At 41.5% G+C, this 20,651-nt stretch overlaps 1 protein-coding gene and 1 long non-coding RNA gene across 3 annotated transcripts; one reads left to right on the top strand and one right to left on the bottom strand.

The window, feature by feature from the left end:
• The first annotated feature begins 7,038 nt into the window (after positions 1–7,038).
• LOC148427666 (uncharacterized) lies at positions 7,039–20,375 on the top strand. 2 transcript variants are annotated; one of them, XR_015868169.1, is made up of 3 exons: positions 7,039–7,374; positions 9,351–9,497; positions 20,177–20,375. It is a non-coding gene; the product is annotated as an uncharacterized LOC148427666 (long non-coding RNA). The 2 variants fall into 2 exon arrangements; XR_015868168.1 differs by lacking the exon at positions 20,177–20,375 and adding an exon at positions 12,039–14,521.
• On the bottom strand, positions 9,722–18,712 carry LOC148427667 (putative glutamate receptor). The gene is made up of 10 exons (XM_088436819.1): positions 18,587–18,712; positions 18,418–18,493; positions 16,649–16,680; positions 15,735–15,920; positions 15,088–15,311; positions 13,836–13,933; positions 12,730–12,947; positions 12,422–12,641; positions 12,097–12,347; positions 9,722–10,116 (listed from the first exon to the last, which is right to left on the bottom strand). Exons 2-10 carry the CDS (start codon positions 18,479–18,481, stop codon positions 10,018–10,020), a joined length of 1,392 nt encoding a protein of 463 aa, XP_088292945.1. The 5' UTR covers positions 18,482–18,493; positions 18,587–18,712; the 3' UTR covers positions 9,722–10,017.
• Positions 20,376–20,651: the final 276 nt, after the last annotated feature.

Genomic DNA, 20,651 nt, shown 5'->3' with positions numbered 1-20,651 from the left:
ATGTGGGAGGAAGCACATGGGGAGCCTAAATCTCCACATAGGAAGGACTGTGCTAAATACCCTGACCCACTAGTTCACCTATTATCCCTTTAATCTTGTTCTACAATTATAGGGTTTTGCTCTTTGATAATCTCGCTTTGAGGCTGGTCATTTGTGCCTTCACAAAATTAGCGACAAACTATTATTCTGGAAATTCCATGTTGTTGCTTCTTGGATATATGTGGAACCAGCTAAACATGAAGCAAAAGTTCCCAAAGCCATTGAGATACAATTCCTAACACGCACGTGTGCGATATCATTCAAAATCACCTATTTTGAACAAGCTATAGGCTCCAGCAGCTTGTGTGCCTCCATTTTCCGCTTCCCTTAGTCTTCCACTGTCATCAGTACAAAATGCGTTCTGGACAACCTCCAAGATTTTTGCTTCAATCCTTTCTCTTCCACCTGTCTTACGAAAAGCTATTTCAGTGACAAATGACGAGGATTCGCTTCTTCTATACGCGGCAAAACTGTAATTCTAACCTCCCTTTTTTATACTAAGTATCGTGTAACACACTCATCAACGGCCCTTGAGTAAAGGCTGGATTGTATCAAAGTCTTTTTTGTGTGTAGAGAAGAAATATTTTTGCAGTTATCCCTTGCTGGTTTCTGTTCGGTGCCCTGAAGGTTAGCAGATTAACATACGACATCAGATGTGGGTATTCACGAGCATCCAGGAGGCTGTTCAGGTCCCATCTCATGCATATGTTGCACAAGGGCTATTAGCATGCGTGACAGATACACCATCATCCGCCTGATAAAATGGGCCGTGTCATGTCAAATTATGTTGCTTCATATGATATTATGAAGGTAGCAGTTATACACTGGATAAGTGGCAATGACCATCTGACAGTACAATGTCACCCTTAATATGAGAACATTTAACAGATGCAGTTAGAGCCAGATGTTTTTAGGCTGTTGTTATGAAAAGCAAACTGTAATCTAAATACCTATTAACAAGAGTATGGTACCATAATTTTAGAATTAAACTCACTTACAGTGAGTTAGAGTGCAGCTTCAGCGGTCCCAAATTGAGGTTGTGATGTGTAACGTGAGCAGTACTGTAAAGTTTGATAAATACAATTCTTGTCTCATCCTGGTTTTCCCAAAACGACACAATTGAAATCACCCTCATTACGGTAGTTTTAATGAATGATGCCAATATGTGAGCAGTACTGTAAAGTTTGATAAATATTGGGTGTTACCATTTTTGTCTCATCCTGTATTTCCCAAAACGATACAATTGAAATCACCCTCATTACGGTAGTTTTAATGAATGATGCCAATATGTGAGCAGCAGCACATCAAATTCAGCCTTTTGTTGGATTCAAGAAAATGGGCTTTTCAAACTACCAAATTCCTGTCAAATGGGAAGTCTTTCACCGAGAGTGACGTTCCCATGCTTTGCAGCCACCTTTCAGTGACGAATTTATGTTCTGAATAGTTTTAAACCCACAAAAGTAATGCTTGTCTTTGACTTTCTTCTTCTTTTTGGGGTAGCCAAATGCCTCACATTGTACCATTACAGTATTTGCATAGACTACAATCTTTTGCGCGCCGGTGCTCCTTGTGACAGCCATTAGCGATCCAGACTTGGTTTCCTTTGGACCTCTGGAAATGAGTTCATGAAAATTTGTCTGACAATATATATTGTACATCAGTCAAGAATTGGTAAATCAGTTGGACCCAGTGCCGTTTTGCACAAATCACAAGAGGCAGCAGTGAAATACAGGTGCAATGGTTCTCATAAAGGACTGTGATTGGCCCAGAATGCTAAGCGAGAGGACGATGATGGAGAGAAGGAGAGAGAAGATCAATAAGCAATGTCTGAGGTCGGGCAGGCTGTCTCACAGACTGCAATCATTACCATGAGACGTGCCACTGTTGCCAAAAGCCGACTGCGGCCATTTGCCTCCCGTTATGTTCTTTGCAGCTTCATGTGAGTCAGGTAGCAACATGAGACTAAATTTGTTTCATGCGTGACACTTATGAAGCAAATTTGCCGCCTGAGCACTACACACAGATTACTTATATGTTGGGATATAACCAGGGGGTGCACATAATTATTTTTCCTGGGTTACTCACATGAGTACGAGGACATAGTGTTTGGTATGCACCCTTTTTTTCATTAAAAAAAAAAAGTCTTCCTCAATGACATTCTCAGTGTCCCTCCTCCATTGAGCGCACTGTCTGTATGCACACAGCGACATCGTGTTATTTAAGCCTGCGTCCAAGAAACGTTTAATTAATCCATCAGTTAAGGTTTGCACGGTTTGTTCAGAACCGTTTAATTAGTCCAAGGGTGTCAGAGGTAGATTCTGTGAAAGCGTAAGCTTTCTCCTACACCTTCATGAGAATGATACGCAGCTACGACAGCAAGTCTAAGCCGTTTCAGTGGAGAAACAAATCTTCTCGCAATAGGAAGATAGGGGACGTGCATGTTTAGCTTTATGAAAGGCGGGGAGAATACTATTACATAGCCTGCGTTGTTCCTGCAGTTTGTCTCGCCACTGAGCAAGACGGTGATTAGCTATCGCTTCTTGATTAGCTTAATTGTTAGTCATATCAAATAAAGGATGAATGATTTTTTTTTTTTTTTCTTACCCTGTATCAAAGGCACTGGTTTTGTCTGCTAGCTGAGGACATGAGCGGTAAATCTTGCACCACAATTAAGCGCGCTTCAAGCTACGGCACATCTTCGAGCCACTTTTCAGAGGGTAATAAATTTTCAGCTCTGGCTCGGTTGTCATGGGTGAAAGTTAGGTAGGGTACGCAAATGCATGGATTGAAGCATGCATCGTTACGCATCAGTGGTTTCAGTCACGCCTGCGTACCAGCTTTAAGAGGCTATTTATTTTCTTTTCCTTGGAGGCTTTGGTCATATTTGTATGAAACAGGAGTTCCACGGTGGAAACTTACTTCAGATTTTCTTTAAGTTGACCAAAAGAAAATATATAGAAAGGTTGGCAAACTTATTTTTGTCACATACCTGTTTGCAGTTATGGCTTCCCTCATTATAGCAGTGAAATCAAATAAATGCGTATTACTATTGTATTCTTACAAGAAAAAAACCCTATCAAATTGATAGCTTACTTGGTTTAAAATCAGAACTCAATGATAGTTTGTTGAATAGAAAAGCGCTATATGTGTGAAAGTCCATTTACCATTAGTTACTCAAAATACTTTAACCCTTGTGCAGTATTTTGACCATTTTTGTGTCATTTTCCTCTCATCCTGGTAGTGTGAACTAAGTGGTCCTGCGGTGTTGAACTTTTAAATGTTGTCACCCTTTAGGTGAAATTTCAGCTCCCTGGTGTCTTCTTTCAATGCTTTCCCTTTGAAGTGAAATGCTTTGGATGTAAAGAGCAAAGGACGCACTAAATACCTGAACAAGGGCTTTAAAAAAAGCTGACCAAGATGCGCACAAGTTCTTAGGTATTACACATGAAAACCTAAAAATTGGAATGAATGATGTAATTAGCTTGACAAATGAATCATGGTGTTTTATGGCCATTTTACAGCCACAAAAATGTATGAAACCAGATTTTTATCACTCACTTTGAGGCATCACTGCTAACAAATAGACGACCGTGTTCTTTTCTTTTGAAGAATAGAGTAGCATAGAATAGAATTGAGCTGGGATACAACAGAATCGTGAATGTCGTAGCTTCCTCTCTGATTAACGCAGGCCTCAATTTGCCACTGGTATTTATTTAGTGTGCCTCTCATAAGGGAGCGAATCATGTCAGACCTAAAAACAATATGACCTTTCAATTCCATCAGTGACAGCAGCTCCACCCGCCAGCAAGCAGATGTCATATCATTGTCCTTGGCGTAGTCCTGCTCTGTCCTCCGACATCTTGTCCTCCTTCCCAGCTATTCTCCAGAGGCCTCACCTGTCAGCATTAGAAGTTGGAAGTATCTGGCTGGGTGTCCACGCATGGCAGGTCAGCCAAATGCACCCTGGCATCACCTGCTCCTCACCCCTGCCACTGTTAGTAGTGGCAATAAGTCCTCTGACTTCAGTCCTCTCCCGAGAAGGATCAATAATGCAACACAGATCTCCATGAGCAGCGTATGAATGCACACACAGAGCCTTAAATGTACTGGGTTGCAAATGCTTAACGCAGAAGGCTCAGTCAGCTCTGTGTCCCCTGTGTGATTTATAGATCGGCACTGTAAGGGGCTCCCCCTGTGAAGGCCATTATCATGCAAGCAGGCACATCTGCAGACTTCAATGGACAAGGCAAGGGATCGAGGGGGGTCCCAAGGTCACCGCCATGGGGTGCTTTTGGTGTCAGCACGATCCCTCGCTCACTGTCACCGCCTTTTCAAAAGAGGCAACAACAAATGGCACCTCCTCATTTCTCCACGTTGGTGGGTTTGATGATTTTTTTTTTAAAGAGCAAAAGGCCTCACACGACATGGGTATTAACAGGGGAGAGGCCAAAGGAGTAACTCAAACCTTGAGCAAGACCAAAATATGCGCTGGCACATGCCGAGTCTCTAAAGTCAATAGTTTTCTAAAAAATAAACACTGAAGATAGGTTTTTGGCATCGTACTCTGAGAAGATATATTTAAACAGCAATATCTGGAAGACCTTACCGCCAATAGTCGTCCTATTTTTGGACTGTATCTGTTACTAATAGCCACTAGACATGAAAAGTCAGACATGTAGCTCAAGTATAACATATTATGGTAGATACTTCTCCCAAATTTTGTCTTATTAAAATCAAATGTGAGGCGCTCTGGCAAAAGGGTAAACAAAAGATTTGTGTAAATGAAAAATATAGAAGTTCATTCACAGGAAGATTGATTTTGAGATTTCTCCTTGAATAGCCTGCATAATATCCGTCTGTCCATCCATCCATCCATCCATCCATCATCTATCACTTCATCTGGAGTGAGGTTGCAGGGGCAGCCGCTTCAGCAGGGAAGCCCAGACTCCCCTCTCCCCGGCCACTTGGTCCAGTTCCTCTGGGGGATCGCCAGGCACTACCCAGACCGGCCGAGAGACTTAGTGGTGCCAGGGGCATCCTCCCTTCTGAACAAGGACGACCGCCACCCCGGTCTGCCAATCCGGAGGCGATGTTGTAGAGGCGTGTCAACCTGAACAGCTTTACATCATCCAGAAACTTTAGGAACTCGGACGGATATCATACATCCCCCGAGGCTTTGTCACCAGGGAGTTTATTTTTTTACCACCTCAGTGATGAGGTCTTCAAAGTATTCTTCCCACCGACTAGTGAAATCCCAAGTTGAGGTTAGCGGCGCACCATCTCCACTGTACACAGGCGACTTTGCCGGATGCTCCCCGCAGACCTTCAAAATTAGTTTGGATCTGCCAGGTCTGACCGGCATCTGAGTCAACTCAACACAAGGTGGTGATCAGTTAACCGTTCCAAACCCTCCCTTCACCCGGGTGCTCAAAAACACGTGGCCGTACGTTACGATGATACGACCGCAAAATCGATCTTCAAACTGCAGCCTAGGATGTCCTGGTCCACATTTGAACATGGTGTTTGTTATGGACAATCCGTGATGAGGATAGAGGTCCAGTAACAAAGCACCGATCGGGGGGCGCTCCTCGCAATAGTCGGGACGGATCAATAGGGGAGTCGTAGTTGCTCACGTGTTTTTATCCACCCAGCTACGTGGCTAGTGCATCCCCTTAAAGTTGTCTCTGAATAAGGTGACCTGACCTGAAAGTTTTTTTTTTTTTTTTTTTTTTTAATGAATGCTCATAGCAACTTATAAATGTAAAGAATACACCATAATAATACATTTTGTATGAAATCAAAATGCAACTGCCCCCCCAACCAGGCTAAGTGCCTCCAAATCCCACACCCCATAGAATGAAACTGTAGAAACAAAAAGTCTTAGTAATCTTCTTGAAATGCCCAGCTATGATGTTTACTAGGACTGGACATGCAGTACCAAAAACACCCATAAAAACTCATTTTTTCACATTCACCATAGCAAAAACTAATTTTTTCACATTCACCATAGAAATGTTCTTTTTTTTCTTTTGTGGCCTTGCCAGCCAACACTGATGAGGCAACTCATAATTTGTGTTTAAAATGCGTCTTTTGTTCACCAGTCTTAGAACTTTTCCGTCACACCTCATAAACTGAGTGCAGGGGATAGACGAGCAAACTGAGAACAGACCAGTAGGCCAGCGGCAAGAGAAGAAACGAGAGAGAAAGAAGGAGAGTGTCAAAGTCAGAGAGATCAATGTGCAGACTTCGCCTGCCGCAACCAAGGGAGCAGCAGACTCAAAGCACTTCAAGCCCTCAGTTCAAAGATGTGACATGCCTGTTAGAATTCCTAATTCTCAACTCATTGGCAGGCGTGGGGCTGCATTTGAGGCAATGAACAGCGGAATCCCGAATAACACTGGGCTTCCCGCATACAATTTTATTGCATCGCCCTTCAAAACATCTACCTGCTATGTTGCTCTGAAATGTGGAATAAAAAAGGTCATCAAATTCATTCTTTTTTTTAATATAACACATTTCATAAACAAGATCTCTTAATGGTGCCCCTGGTGTCATTTTCATGTAACAAACATAGCGAAATAGGTTTTTAAAGCGTACATGAAAAACCGTGACTGTATCTAATTGTTTATAGACAAACTTCACTTTTAACTGCGGAAAAATCGCCAAGTTCATTATTCCATTTCACCAACACTGAAGTTATTGCTGAAAGCATCCTCCACATGACAAACTGCTTTTTGATCCAGTGATGACTGAAAACGCCTTCAAAATAAAATCTTGTCGCGTCTGCCGCCATCAAGAAGTGAATTGACTGAAATCGATGTCATGTCACATTATTAAAGAGGCTTGTGAGAATGGGGATAGTTTGTTGTATGGCGGGGGATGGGATGGCGCAGGTTTAAGGCACCGAGGGGGCGGCAGGAAATCGGCGGGATTTACAGCTTAATCTTCTTAGGCACTTCCCTGTCAGCTGAGCTGCAGACTGTGGCGGAGGGAGTGCGTGCTATCTTAGCACAGCTGTCAGGAGCTGCCTGCCACCAAATCAATACTTGTCTTTTTCTACTCTACGCACACACTCGTTCTCATGGATGCAACGTATCATGTTCCGTCCCTGCCTTCTCAGCCTCATCCTGTCAGCTTCTCCTGCCGGCACTAAATCAATGAGTCTTGAAGCTGATTAGCAGGTTCACATGCAGGTCGGTTCACACAGCAAGAGGACCCTTGCTTGGATGAACATACAGGCTGATATGTATCTGAATGACGAAGATGCATGCACACTGCATATACAGAAAGCTGGACGTGGTCGAATCACTGGACAGCGCTTGGGGTTCAGCAGAGGTGGGCATCTTACATTCTTTTGCTGGTCTGACAGTGGGAGACATTAACATGCTTTAGATGATATTCAACCTTTGAAGGTCCGTTCTTCAAGCCATTCAACTACAAGTAAAAAGCATGGTATTGCTGAACATGAATTTTTCTGAATAAAGCCTTGAATTAGGGAATTCTAATTTGGTCAACTGTAAGGACATCTCATTTTTGCACGCAGAAAGGCATCCCAGAATGCTTGGCTCAACAGCAAGCAATCTCTTTATCTAAATCATATTTGAAAATCAAAATACCACAAACAACATTTATTATCACTTAATCGTGAACAATACATCCGTACAATAATCCCATTTAGCAAGATTGTGAACAGTATGCATTTTGATTTACAAACCCATAAATCAGAACAGCAGCACAAACACTGAAGTCACTAGAATTGCTGGCGTGGTTGATTTTGTGTAAACTAGCAGATTTGTTGGACCAAAGCATTGCATTCACTTGACTGGACATCCATTTTCACTTTGTGAGGATAATAAATGCAAGCTCAGACTCAAAGATAGTAAATGATCACAATGTATTGCTAACGGAAGCAACAAAATAACAGACAGCGGCTTGAATTTCCATCAGCAAAAAGAGTGCGAGCCTGTGTCTGTATGTGCAGGAGATGAGCTGATGACCAGTCCAGTGCACTGTATACACCGCCTTTCGCCCAAAATTACAAAACCTATGCATACAGTGTAGGGGACAATGGGCACATGTAATTAATAACCACTTTACTGGGAATGTGACAGTTCTCGGCATCGTTAGCAAGTCTGCCTCTCAGTCAAGTCGTCCTGGGTTTAAAATCCTAGTACCTTTTTCTGTGATGTCTGCCGCTTCCAAAAAACATTCTGTATTGTACAAACTGTAGAATAAATTAGGTAACTGGAACAGCTCCACAGAAATGCATTGGTGACGAAAATAGCTGATTTTGACGGAAAGTTCACTACACATTCCACAGTGCAGTAAATTCTTCACCACTAAATGCAACAAGGATCTGAAATTTAAGACATACTTTCCAAAAGTTTTTGACGTCAATGATTAATGCTGTAGAAATCCAACAGCACAGTCAAGCGGTGAAAACGAGGAACAACATGCTGTCACCAGTAAATGAAATGACAGACATGAAGTGATGACATTCATTTTCTATAGGAAGTGACAACAATTTCGGTAGGACTCTCAAAATAGCTAACTGCAGTGATTATCGCCAGTTTGCCAGACTGGCAGGGCAGAAACAAAAAATATGCCAGGTCATCTTTGCATATCTTCACGTCCACAGTAAATAGGCTATAGTAAACAGGATATAGCCAATATATTTGCAATTAGTGTACCTGTGGTGCTCAGAAGGAAACATATACACGATTTATGAAGAAAAAAAAATGCACCCAAAAGTGTTTTTGCTTTTGCGAGTTTTACTAAAGCAACCTTATCATAGCTTGCCGAAAATATCCGTCGAGACTGCATGCGCGCAGTCATACTTATTACAGCAAAGGGCTGATACATGAAACGTCATCGTGGACAGGCAGTCTTTCCTCCCTTTGTCTCTTTTGATGCGTGGCGTTTCCTTCGTGGGCCAGTCTCTCAATTTTCAAGTATTGATTCCAGCAAACTGTAAGACTCACTCGAGAGTTTTTATTCATCATATGCTCTGCCAACACACTCACGCACACTAAAAACGCATACACACACGTTGCACCACTTCCCTCTCTCCAGCCCTTCCATGCGTTATTATAACATCATGCAACAGATCCTCGCACGATTTATGAATGAGGGCGTGCTTTTCGTCATTACATACCCGATTGGAAAATGTCACGTCCTATGTTGATTGCATCTTTCTCGGTTTCTTTCCATGGCTCCCAATCGTTCCGATACCAGCTGAATGATGATGGTTGTTAGTTTTTAGTTTGTTTTTTTTTTTGTTTTTTTTTTTATTAAACTAAAATGTTTGACAGGAATGGTGCATACCTGATATGTCTCTTCACGGCGCTGACAGCAGAGAGCTTGCCAGAAGGCCTCGGGCGCTTCAAACGCATCGTGTAGTTTAGTGTCCACTTTGGAAGAGCACAGCATCGTCGGGCGTTTCAACCACTTACGAGCAGGTATGTCCGCAATTAATCAGTTCATTAACAACAAGACTGATTCACTTCAGAAATATATTGTGCGGTGGGGTTGCACGCCAACATTAACGTGAGTGTGCCACACATGCCTTGCCTACGCAGCTTTCTGCTCTTGCAGAATATATTCCCACCGATGAAACGTTATTTACCCATTGTTTCTCTACATTTTTACGGGTCTGACAGTGCACATTTGAAGGAAAATACAATTCTGAATTGCGGAACGTTTATTTAAATGAATCGAGCACGATACATTGTAAAGTCAGAATCCCCTTTGAGGACATGCATTGTTAGCAGTTTCCACATTAAAATGTTAGTGCCACTTTTTTGTCTTGGTGGCTCAAATCGATTTCCTGCTAGGTTACATATATAAACTGTATAGTGTCATTCTTGCTGGACATAAAAACCCAACATGTAAGAATTATTACAGATACACAATACAGCTAGTGTGTCAGTATGCACTGTGGAAAAAGACCGCTTTGTCTTCTTTTGTGGACTGTTAGCATTAGGCTTTGCTTTTGTTTGTTGCATCTTGCTCTGTCGCTTCTCCTCCGCTGCCAAAGCGTCGATTAAGCTCCGAGGTCAACACTGAGCAGCATGATTTCTGGAGCAGGGTGAAAGAATTCAAACGGTCGAGCACGAGCAAGCATTTTTATTCTGTCAACAGTATTTGCTTTCCAATGACAATGCATTAAGCCCCAGATATGAACTCATTCACTGCCATAGATGGCTATAGACATCAAAGATCCATTTGAAATGGTCTAACAGTGAATGAGTTAAATAGTGGAATCTTTAGGATTTCGAGAAAAATCCCCAAACCACAAAGGAGCAGTACATGTCTAGTTGTTCTCAAGCACATTTCTTTTTTTCCCTGGAGAAGAATAGTGGGCTTTCTGATGGAGACTGATTTTCTTCTTCATTGACATCCCAGGCATGAGTTCCCCTCAAAGTTTCCTTGAATCAACTGATTTGAGTATAGGCATGCGACGATCACCGGATTGGCGATATACCATGGTTTCAAAAATCATCGATATTTAAAAATGCCAAAACCGTTCAATTCTTTTCCCTCCTGCGTCTTCTGCCTTGACGGGCAACTGCACCGTGCAGCGGGAGCCACCTCTCATTGTGTATCATATTTCAGTTTAAATTGGATGTAATGTGTTTAATCATATGTGGATAGTTCTACTTTTTCTAAACAAAAATAAAAATATAAAATAGTAGTAGCTACAGTTGTTTTATTTCTGAATGTTAATGAGGGGTTAGCTGCTAACCACTCACAGTTCAGGGACCCGAGTTTAAATCCAGCAGGCTCCGGCCTATGTGGAGTTTGCATGTTCTCCCCAAGCCCGCATGGGTCCTTGTGCCCTGCAATTGGCTGTCAACCATTTCAGTGTGTCCCCTGAATTCTGCCTGAAGTTAGCTGGGATAGGCACCAACAAGCCTGCGATCCTTGTGAGGATAAAGAGCCCTTGGGAAAAAAAAAGATCTCTCTCTCTCTCTCTCTCTCTCTCTCTCTATATATATATATATATATATATAGAGTGGGCCCGCGTGTTACAAGACTAATCTGCTCCATGGTTGGGCTCGTAAGGCTCTGATTCACCGACTGGCGGCCAATCCAAACCTATGTTAAATATCTAATGCGTTTAGAACCCCGGGTAAAAACATAAAATTTGTACATACATACTAAAAATTGGTACCAATATAGTATAGTAAGTGCTCCATATACATGATACACATGTATACATTCAGAAAACATCATAAATAAAAAATGTAGAAAGGATTTATTTACCTTTGAGTGGCGCTTGCTATGCCCATATTCCCTAGTAAGGGTAGCCTAGGCTAGGCTCGCTTCGTATAGCTTGATTATCTCCAGCTTCATTTCCATATAAATCATCCTCTTACTTCTCTCTTTAACATCACTAGCAATTTTGGGACCCATGGCTAACCCTTTCAACTTTGAATTAAGCAGTAAAATGCACTATAAATACAGTTTTGTAACCACTCGCGATTGAACAAAGCTTTACCATTCCGCCATTTCGAAACGAGTGAGGCTGACAAATAGAAGACCAGCATCTCGGTGAGGAGAGGCTGACCAATAGCAGACCGGCATTGTAGAGACGTGTTGCATGGTGGCAGTTAGGCAACAGAACAGAAAATAAGTGCAATTACCTAAAAACGCACGCAGATGGAGGCAAGACAACACAAATACAGCCAACCTCCTAGAGTCATGACAGTCGTTTTCGTCGCGAAGCAGGGAAAATACCGTAAAGAGGGGACGAAAAAACTCAGTATTGCACGTCGCAACATGAAAAAAACGTAAGCCAGGGACACTGTAACACGGGGGCCCACTGTAATGGAAATACAATTTACCTGTGTTATCCGCATATGTTCTCAGAGGGTGGGTAAGGAAGAAAGACTGCGTGACTAAAGGCTTTTATGGTCAACATTCTATTTTCTCTACATTCTAAATTGTTTTTTTTTAAATAGTAATGCGTGTATGTAGTGAAGCACACTGTGTTTAAGGTCAGCGACTCCAGAAAGAAATAAAAGCACCATCGACAGAGGACACTTTGAATCATACCTTCTGTTCCTTGGCCTGATCGCGAGCCTTGCAGAGCAGCTCGAGCAGGGCAAGAAGGAGCCCCACACCAAGACCAAGACCAAGTAGGACAAAGAGACCCCGCAGGTCATAAGGTTGGAGGATCTCAGGGGTGCGGCCTCCGTCATCTCCTTCGCAGCTGCTGGCCCACCACTTCTTCCGAAGAAAAGTCAGCTCACCGGATTCGCTCAGGTGACGAATGGCCAAGGTGAGATTTTTCACCAATGGGGAGCCTTAAGGAGTGAGGTGTGAGGCCTTTGAACGTGAGTCTGTGACTCCTTAAAGCCAGACACGTGCTGGAACTCACCCTGCCGCGCAGCGATACCATAACCTGCCATGGTGACGATGTCCTGTGAACGTGTCAGTTTGCAGTAGCGAGACACAGCTAGGTCCAAGGACTCTGCTTCACCAATGAAGGCAAAGTTTCCCTCCTGAGCGCGGCGAACGCCTTCCTCCACGCTTTCCACGTAGCTTTTCTTACGCTCCATGTGCTGGTAGATGCGTCTGCACACGGGACATTTTGAATTCTTGAACGGCAAAGGAGAAAGGGCATCCCAATGAAGTCTGGCAGTGACCTCAAGATCACATGATCACGACACAATCGCCAACGAGCACCTGAAAGAAACGCTTGGTGGATCCTTCTTCCACTGTGCCGTAGTCGATCTTGTCCTGGTTGACCAGGTCTTCAAAGGTCTCGATGGAGTCAGACTTGTTGTTCGAGTGCTGCGCGGAGTTCAAGTTGACCAAGTAGCAAGCGAGCAGCAGTATAGCAAACACCCACCAGATGGCGCCGATTACTTTTCCAGACACTGCTCTCGGATGGGGCCCGGCGCCTTCAACGCAGGCATTTGTAATTTACTCAATTAGCATGTGCACGCTTTTAATTGTGCTGCTTATATTTTATTGTTTAATCTCCCATGCTCCTTTAGGGGCTCTGTAGGTACCAATGAGGGAATGGCGAAAGGACCATGCAAGGATGAAATGCATTAGAAGGTCACAAAAGTGTTTGACATGGGGTAAAATTCATTTGACGCTGCAATCTATAAAAACAGTTGGGTTGGAAATAACAAAATTATGGGTCAAAAAAAGACTGACGCAATTTGAGCCAGCATTCTGGATTATTTTGCACAAAACAACACCCCCAAATATGAGTCTTCTACAAGGCAATCTAAAAAATGTGGCTGTTTTATGCAAAACAATCCAGAAAACTGGAAATCCAAAATAATTGGAACCGTTCTTTATTTTTGTTTTGACTGTTTTTAGAGTGTTGCATCACACTTTTTTTCATAATACTTATAAAAGAATGCATGTACTGAAAGTTAATTGATAAAGACTGAGTACACAATGTTGAAGTCTTGGCAAAATGGGATTAGCAGCTCTGAAATTTGGAGCAAAAGTTTAAATACAATTAATGCTGGGCTCACACCTAGCGATTTTTCAGTGTTGAATTAAAGGCTGAATTCCGAAGGAAGTTTGAAAGGTTTTACTGGTATCTTGAGCATGCTTCCGTCATCTCAGTCATTTTGGTGTTAAATGGTAGTAACTCTTCCTGAACAAAGTTTGGTGCCAACAAAAGAGAAAGTAAAAACTAGCGAGCAAACAATGCGCCGAGAAACAGCAGAGAATAGAGAAGTCGTTTTCTAAATGCTTGAAATGTAAGACAGAAAGGAGGAATAGGCTCCTTGAAGTAGAGTGCACAGTTCATTTGGTTGCTTAGCTACCTTGCAGGGTTAGCGCTCCAATGATGTACCAATAGCTGTGCAGTAACGTGAATTGGTGCTTGTCTGTGTCGGGCTTGGCCCATTCAGTGGGGCTGATCCTGTAAAAACAGAGGGAAAAAAGAAAAGCACAAGTCGTTTAATAGAGGTAACATATCAGACATCCCACACCTTAGTGGGATGTCAGGTCAAAACAAATCTTCACAATAATAAGTTTCCTGCGCTCCCCCACAAGTTAAAAAAATGACATTTTGATTTACATTGCACTTGTGGAATATGAACTCATTCATTTCATTTATTCGATGAGGTTCAACCTGAATAACACAAATACTGTTTGAAAGATTTCTGCCCCTTTTTCCAAAAAAACAGCCATTCCAAAAGGCATCGGAAGAAGCCAGAGTTTATCAAACCTATGACACCGACAATGACATCACAGGGCTCAGAAATGGCCAATCACAGCTCAGCTTGCTAATGTTGCACGAGCGCACTCAATAAACAGGTAACCAGAATGCCGTGTTTTGACAAGTGGCAGCACATTGAGCATATTATTGTAAGGAAAACTTTTGACTTGACCCCCTTTAAAACAAAAATTGAGTATGTCTACTGTGTATTTAGTATGTCTGTCTGAACATAATAAAACAATGCAAGTATTGGTGTGAAATAAATGGAAATGAAGCAAAAAACAATAACATTAAGTTATATTTTCAAGTTTGTGTTCTGAGTTTTTGTGCATTGCTGTTGTTTTTTTTGTTTTAAAAAGAGAGATTCCAGTATTAAAACTTTGAAAAAAAGATCTGTAATATATGACATTAAAGGGACAATGTGTAAGATTTAGACTGTCTATCATTAAAAAGAATTAAATCAAATGATCATAAATGTCAAAAACTTGCAAATAAATGTTTTCGTAACAACCAACAGTATATTTTAAATACAACCGAAAGTCTACTTATCATTAAATTATAGTACACAGGGGTGGCACTTTTCCGAAAGGCCGCCATGTCTATTATAGCTGCGGACAATTGTAAATGCAGCACCTCCTGCTATCCGTCATGAAAAACAATCTAAATATTACACATGGTCCCTTTGATGGGAATTCACTGTCTTCGGTTAACTTTTCTGTAAAGTGGTAAGTGTGAAAAGAGCCATCTGGTTGGTTTCAGCAGCATTTACAACATGGGCTACATTTACTGTACGTCAGTTTGCACAAAGAGTGAACTTAAAAAAAAAATGCATCCAACAAAAATGCTCCACATACCTGCCAACCAGAAATATGCAAAGGCCGGTGAGCAGGAAGGCAATGAAGATGGCCACCCACATTTCGGTGGAGAAGGGTGCCAGGAGGCTGAATGAGCTCTCTTTGGAGGTGGCGTGTTTGTGCAGCAAGAAACTGACTCCCGTTTGCATGAAGGGGGTTGTCATGTCCACATATTGCGCTCTGGTGGCGGTAATGGTCAGCGGTGCAACAGCCAAGTCAGCTTCCTGGGAAATGGAAATGGAAGACCACGTAATAACTTTGACTCTGAATTTTCAGGACACTTGGTATTTTATTTATCCAGGCATTCCCAGCCTTTATTTTATTGATTTAACCCCTACAAAACTTTTTTTTTTTTCAACCAAGTACCTCGTAACCAGCGGAAACCACACTACATTTCGCAAAGGAATCACTTTAACACCACGTAATAATAACTTGCTTCATTTTCCAATTAATTTGCTCTTAATTTGAAAAAGAATTACTGTTCCTGCAACACCAAGATAAGTAATCAAATTATATTTGGTGATACCTAAAGAAACCTTGTTAAGGTAATCCCAGAGGTACTCATAACGCCATTTGAGAACCATCGCTTTCGTACATCGAGTGCGCTATACATGCATACTAGTTTGTCTCGCGGCAGTTTGACTCACCCCTCTGATGACTTCACCTATCATTCCATTCCAGTTGCCACTGGAATCCATGGCTCCGTAGCGGTTGTCCTTCACCAGATGCACTTTGTATTTGAAGCCGAGCATTTGGCTAAGTTCAGAGATCAGGTCCATGCAGTAGCCTTCCAATTCTCCTCCGGAACCTTTGCTCATTGTGTATGGGTCTTGCTGAGTAACACAAGTAGTTTTTTTGAATGGCGATTGTCAACGAGATGGCAAAAGAGGATAAAGAGAAAATGCATACGGGATATTTGAACAATTTTTTCACAAGCGCATTAGAGCTGCGAAGATGTCGAAATAGTCTGATGGAAACACAGAACGAGTCTCGAGATAAGTGGTTTCGCACCGCTGTGTACTCTAAATTGTGAACTTTGCGCACTGACAATTTAAGAAAGCCGCCACAGAAAAATGTAACACACCAACAGCGATCTGCAGGCCAACTTCAAAATGGACAAACCAAAGAGAGAGAGAGAGAGAGAGAGAGAGAGAGAGAGAGAGAGAAAGAGAGAGAGAGAGAGAGAGAGATGTGAATGGCCTTAAAGCTCCCACAGGGACATGCGAAAAATTACATAGTATTGCTTTAAACATTAATGACTGTAGTAATAATAATAACAACAACAATACGAGTAAGAATAACCTAATAATAGTTCTAATAATTGTTAATGTTGTTAAACTGTTAAAAATACCAATTGTTGATGATGCCATATTATTATTGTGTGATAGACAACTTTTGGTTTACAAACCTGGGATTAGCATGCTATAAAAAGATGCCCGCGAATTAGAAAACGTCCCCTCTAATTAAGTCAATGATTCACAAAATTGATCCGAAAAAAAAGCAATGCTTGCGGTAACGGTAAAACGAGAATGAGTATTTTACTCGGAATAAAAATGAATACCTTTATTGTGGTGATGGACAACTCCTTGGTGCCTAGAATTGAGAAGGTCACAACATAAGAAGCAAGCTCAAATGTATTTTGGTTTGATGTCTCCAAGTTTAGCTTGGATCAACTTCAGAGTGTCTGATGGATTGTATTGCTGCTTTGTATCCAGTTGGCTTTTCTCTAGCCGCAGCAATAAACACGCTCAACAGCCAATGGAGGACAAAAGTCTTCTTGTGTACAATAACACATGGCGCTTGGCTACTCGGGAATCAAAGCTCGGGGATCCTTTTCTTCATTTCAGCATGTAAACAAGAGCAGGACAAGGAACCCCCTCCCCCAATCTCCATGGCATCAGTCTGAACCGTGACCGCGGGTGTTCCCAGCATGTCTGCGGGACCCTACATCAGAGGAGGGCAGCGGCCATCAGGAGGTGCCAGGGGCGTATGTTTGGCATGATTTCATGCAATGACAAAAGTCGGACCATACGAGGTTCGTGACGCCCGCTCGGTATCCTCCGGAGAAGATGGCAAAACCTATGATTAGTGGAGATGCTTGTCAGTTCATGGACTGTCTGCCTACAGAATGTCGGCTAATTGATTAATCACGGTGCTTTTAGAGCGCGGTGCCACACGAGCCCCTCCGCTGGTGAGAAATGTGATGCTGCCCAAATGCATTGTGCTATGACAGGATCCCTGTAGCTCGGCGGGGTCGGCTGCGCTGAGATTTACACTGAAGAAAACTGGTTGGGAGCAAGAGCTTTTTTGAACAGGTCAGCCAGAGCCCAATGTCTGAAACTGTGAGTTTGAGAGATGCACTTGCTTTCTAACTGAGTGTGTATACACTTTTCGGAAACCTTTGGGTATATTTGCATTTGGTCAGAATTTTATGACAAACCTAAAATGCCCTATGACATTTACAGTTGGACTTATAAGATGTTCCTTAAGCTTTAGATGCACTCCCCACTGTTCAAGGGTTCAATTCCCTTTGCTCTTAACAAGAAATTGAATTGCAAATATCACACAATTTGATTGTGGCAGTGTTTGATTCATGAATATTCAAATACATTTACAATACATTTGTATCATAAAGGACAAACGGGATAAACAGTAACTCACTCACCATTTTGAGGCTTCAATGCTCTCAGAAAGGAGTGGAAGAGCAACAGAACAGCATAAAAGTGATCAGCCTTGGAAATACTTGGTTTGGTAATGGAACAAATTGTTGTGAATTTTGCTATGCAGTTCTTTGTTCAAGGACACATTTTCAAAAAGTACTGAAAATTTGAAGACGTAGACCAAAGCAGGATACTGCATTTAAATGTTTTGAGAAGGTCAAATTCAGTTCACAAATTTGCATTATAGTTCAATTTTGGCTCATCCTAAAATTTCCCTCCAAAAGATCAAAAAAGCAATGCATGTGGATTTATGCGGAGTAGTTTTTTACAAGCAGAACCATCGGTCCACCTACACCGAAACTAAAATTATTGCGCCAGACAACACCAGTTAAGTCAAAGATTATTTATTTGTTGTATTTATTGAACACTGCTGATTATTGTTGGTTTAAAGCCGTGCAAAACTGTTATGCCGTATACGGCTATATCTGTTGCCAAAATATCACAGCCACATCTATTACGTTATTTTTGTATGTGGAGGGGTACTTAATGAAAAAATGGTACTTAATGAAAAGGCTGGTCAGTGGTTCATGAGCTGACAAGCCCTTTGCCCTTTGCCCCAAAACACAATAAAACAATATGAACAACAATTACAAAGATTCACAGGTTTTACCTGCAGCGTATGCCCATCTACTAAGGGCTGCCACAATGAAGACAACTGCCATGCGTCCTGCCATACCGACCAAAGCCTGAAAATCACATTTGCATGTACGGTATTTCAATAGAACTGTTAACATGGCTGTCAGAAAAAAATCAATATTGTATCATGAGTTTGTACTCACCTATAAATCGTAGATTTCGCAACAGAAGTCAGAGCTATAGTCAACAAACGTTGCTAGTTGTGCACAGGAGACGGTAGTGGGCGAGTTTAAATCAAGGAGGACAGAGGGAGGGCCTACATGGGGGAAAACCTCAAACTTGTTTGTTGAAACAGAGACTCAACAAAGTCTCAAGACAGATGACAGAGGCTTGTAAAAAATGTGATTATTTGGAACGGGGAGTAGATTTCTCAAAGTAGCTGAAAAACAAAAAAACACAGGCCTTATGTCAAGTGTACTAATAGTTGCTAAAGAATGTAAGGGGAAAATAAAACAGCCCAGATTCCTAAATCTCTGGGGGTACTTGAAGGAACTTCAGGAGGTACTCTTGATTTTAATTAAAAAAAAAAAAAAAGAAAGTTCTTTAAAAGATAATTATTGAATCAGTTCGTTGTTTTGGGTGAATATAAGTTCATAAAACAATTTTTTTTGCTAAGTAGGTTATACAATTTCGGGGGGGGGGGGGGGGGGTCCTGTGTTTCCTGTGTTTTTCTTTTTTTTTAAGAACACGTCTGACACTTTATGTTGATTATTTTCGGGAGGGGACAAATATTTATTGATAATTAAATTAACAATATATTTTTGATAAGGAAGCTCTACTGTAATCCCAATACAGGATGCTTTTATGTTGAATATTTTTCAGTGGACAAATATTTATTTATAATGATTTCTTTTTGAGAGCAGTTTTGATACTTTCAATAATTTCTTTTGTAGATTTTTTTTAATGAACAATTGAGTGATTTATTTTTGACAACAGATTTCCTTTATGATCCAAAAGGACACTTTTTGTGGACTATTACAACTGAAAGGGTAAGGGTTTTAAGTTTTTTTTAACCCAAAAATGCTTTGCACTGGTTAAGGGGTACTTGGCCGAAAAGATATTTCACAGAGGGTAGATCACTGAAAAAAGGTTGTGAACCACTTCTCTATAAAACAAAGTCAGGCATCCCGTTACTGATTGCTCTGTAAATTCAGACACTGCAGCGGATCACCGATTTTGCATGAAATGCCAAATATTGTTTCAGCGCAATCAAGCTGATCAAATTGGATAGCCATACCAGAGCTTAAATTCTAAGCATTTTTTAAAAATATATATCGAGGCTTTTCTAATCAAAAATATATTATTTTACATGAGGAAACCCTCAGAGTGATTATTGTATATTTCTTGTTAAAAGATCCCTTCTTTTCATTGGAGCAAAAAAGTACCGTATATAAATAAGTGTATCCTGTTTTGTTTTCAGCATGTGAAACGTTGCATTTTCATGTGCCATGAAAGCGTTCTCGTTTTTGCTGTGAGTTTTGGCACAATCCCACACGATGATGGAGCTTTAAAAATAAATCGTAACTTCATCACGGAGGAGGGTTTGCATTGATTTTTCCGAGACAAAACATTCTGTTAGACCTGAACTGAAGTCCCGAACCAAGAAGGAGGTTTCAATTGAGAAAGAGTCACGCCAAGCGGTCTGGATAAATACATCCTTAAAAGAGTGTCTGGGATTGTCGAGGAATCCTAATGAAGCTGTCTTTTGTGTTTCTTTGCTGGCTGGAATGGAGTCTGCAGTGCGAGAGCAAACTTGTCGCGCTTGAAAAAGTCTCTGAGAGAAGAGGCCCGACAGAATGCGACAGCGAGCCAGAGGAGGCCGTCAGCTTTGGAAAGCACAAAGTGACAATAGGCCAGGCTTTGAAGAAACAGTGTCGTGAGAAAGCATGAAGTGGCCCCGCGCCTCTCTGGATGAGAAGAGTGACGCTTCGAGTTAGGTATACAGTAAGAAGTTGTTTTCCGGCGCGATGCAGATTGTGTTCACACTCATTACCAAAAGTCCTTCGAAGGGCTTCTCAAAGTGTTTAACTTGATTTGTAAACATATGGCCTTATCGTTTATCTGTGTTTTCAAAAGACTTCCAACTGAGAGCTCGCTCCTAACCAATTCAGTGTTAACAATTTAGTTATCATGACAAGTGGGTGTTAGTGATTGAGGTTGACGTCTATTGTGCAGTTTCTTGTTTCAAAACTAAAAATTTTTTCCATG

The sequence above is a fragment of the Hippichthys cyanospilos genome, chromosome 2 (genome assembly GCF_059441005.1).
Source record: "Hippichthys cyanospilos isolate Australia breed blue-spotted pipefish chromosome 2, RoL_Hcya_1.0, whole genome shotgun sequence".
Taxonomy (NCBI): Eukaryota; Metazoa; Chordata; class Actinopteri; order Syngnathiformes; family Syngnathidae; genus Hippichthys; species Hippichthys cyanospilos.
This window is presented reverse-complemented; position numbering and strand designations above follow the sequence as displayed.

Bases quoted from the DNA above. Each gene is read 5' to 3' on its own strand.
- LOC148427667 (XM_088436819.1), bottom strand. From the start codon at position 18,481: ATGGCAGGACGCATGGCAGTTGTCTTCATTGTGGCAGCCCTTAGTAGA. The intron at 15,312-15,734 runs GTGAGTCAAACT...TCCATTTCCCAG, and splicing joins TAGGTGAAGTCATCAGAGGG to GAAGCTGACTTGGCTGTTGC. The intron at 10,117-12,096 runs GTATGATTCAAA...ACCCTGCTCCAG, and splicing joins ATCAGGCCAAGGAACAGAAG to AAATCATGCTGCTCAGTGTT.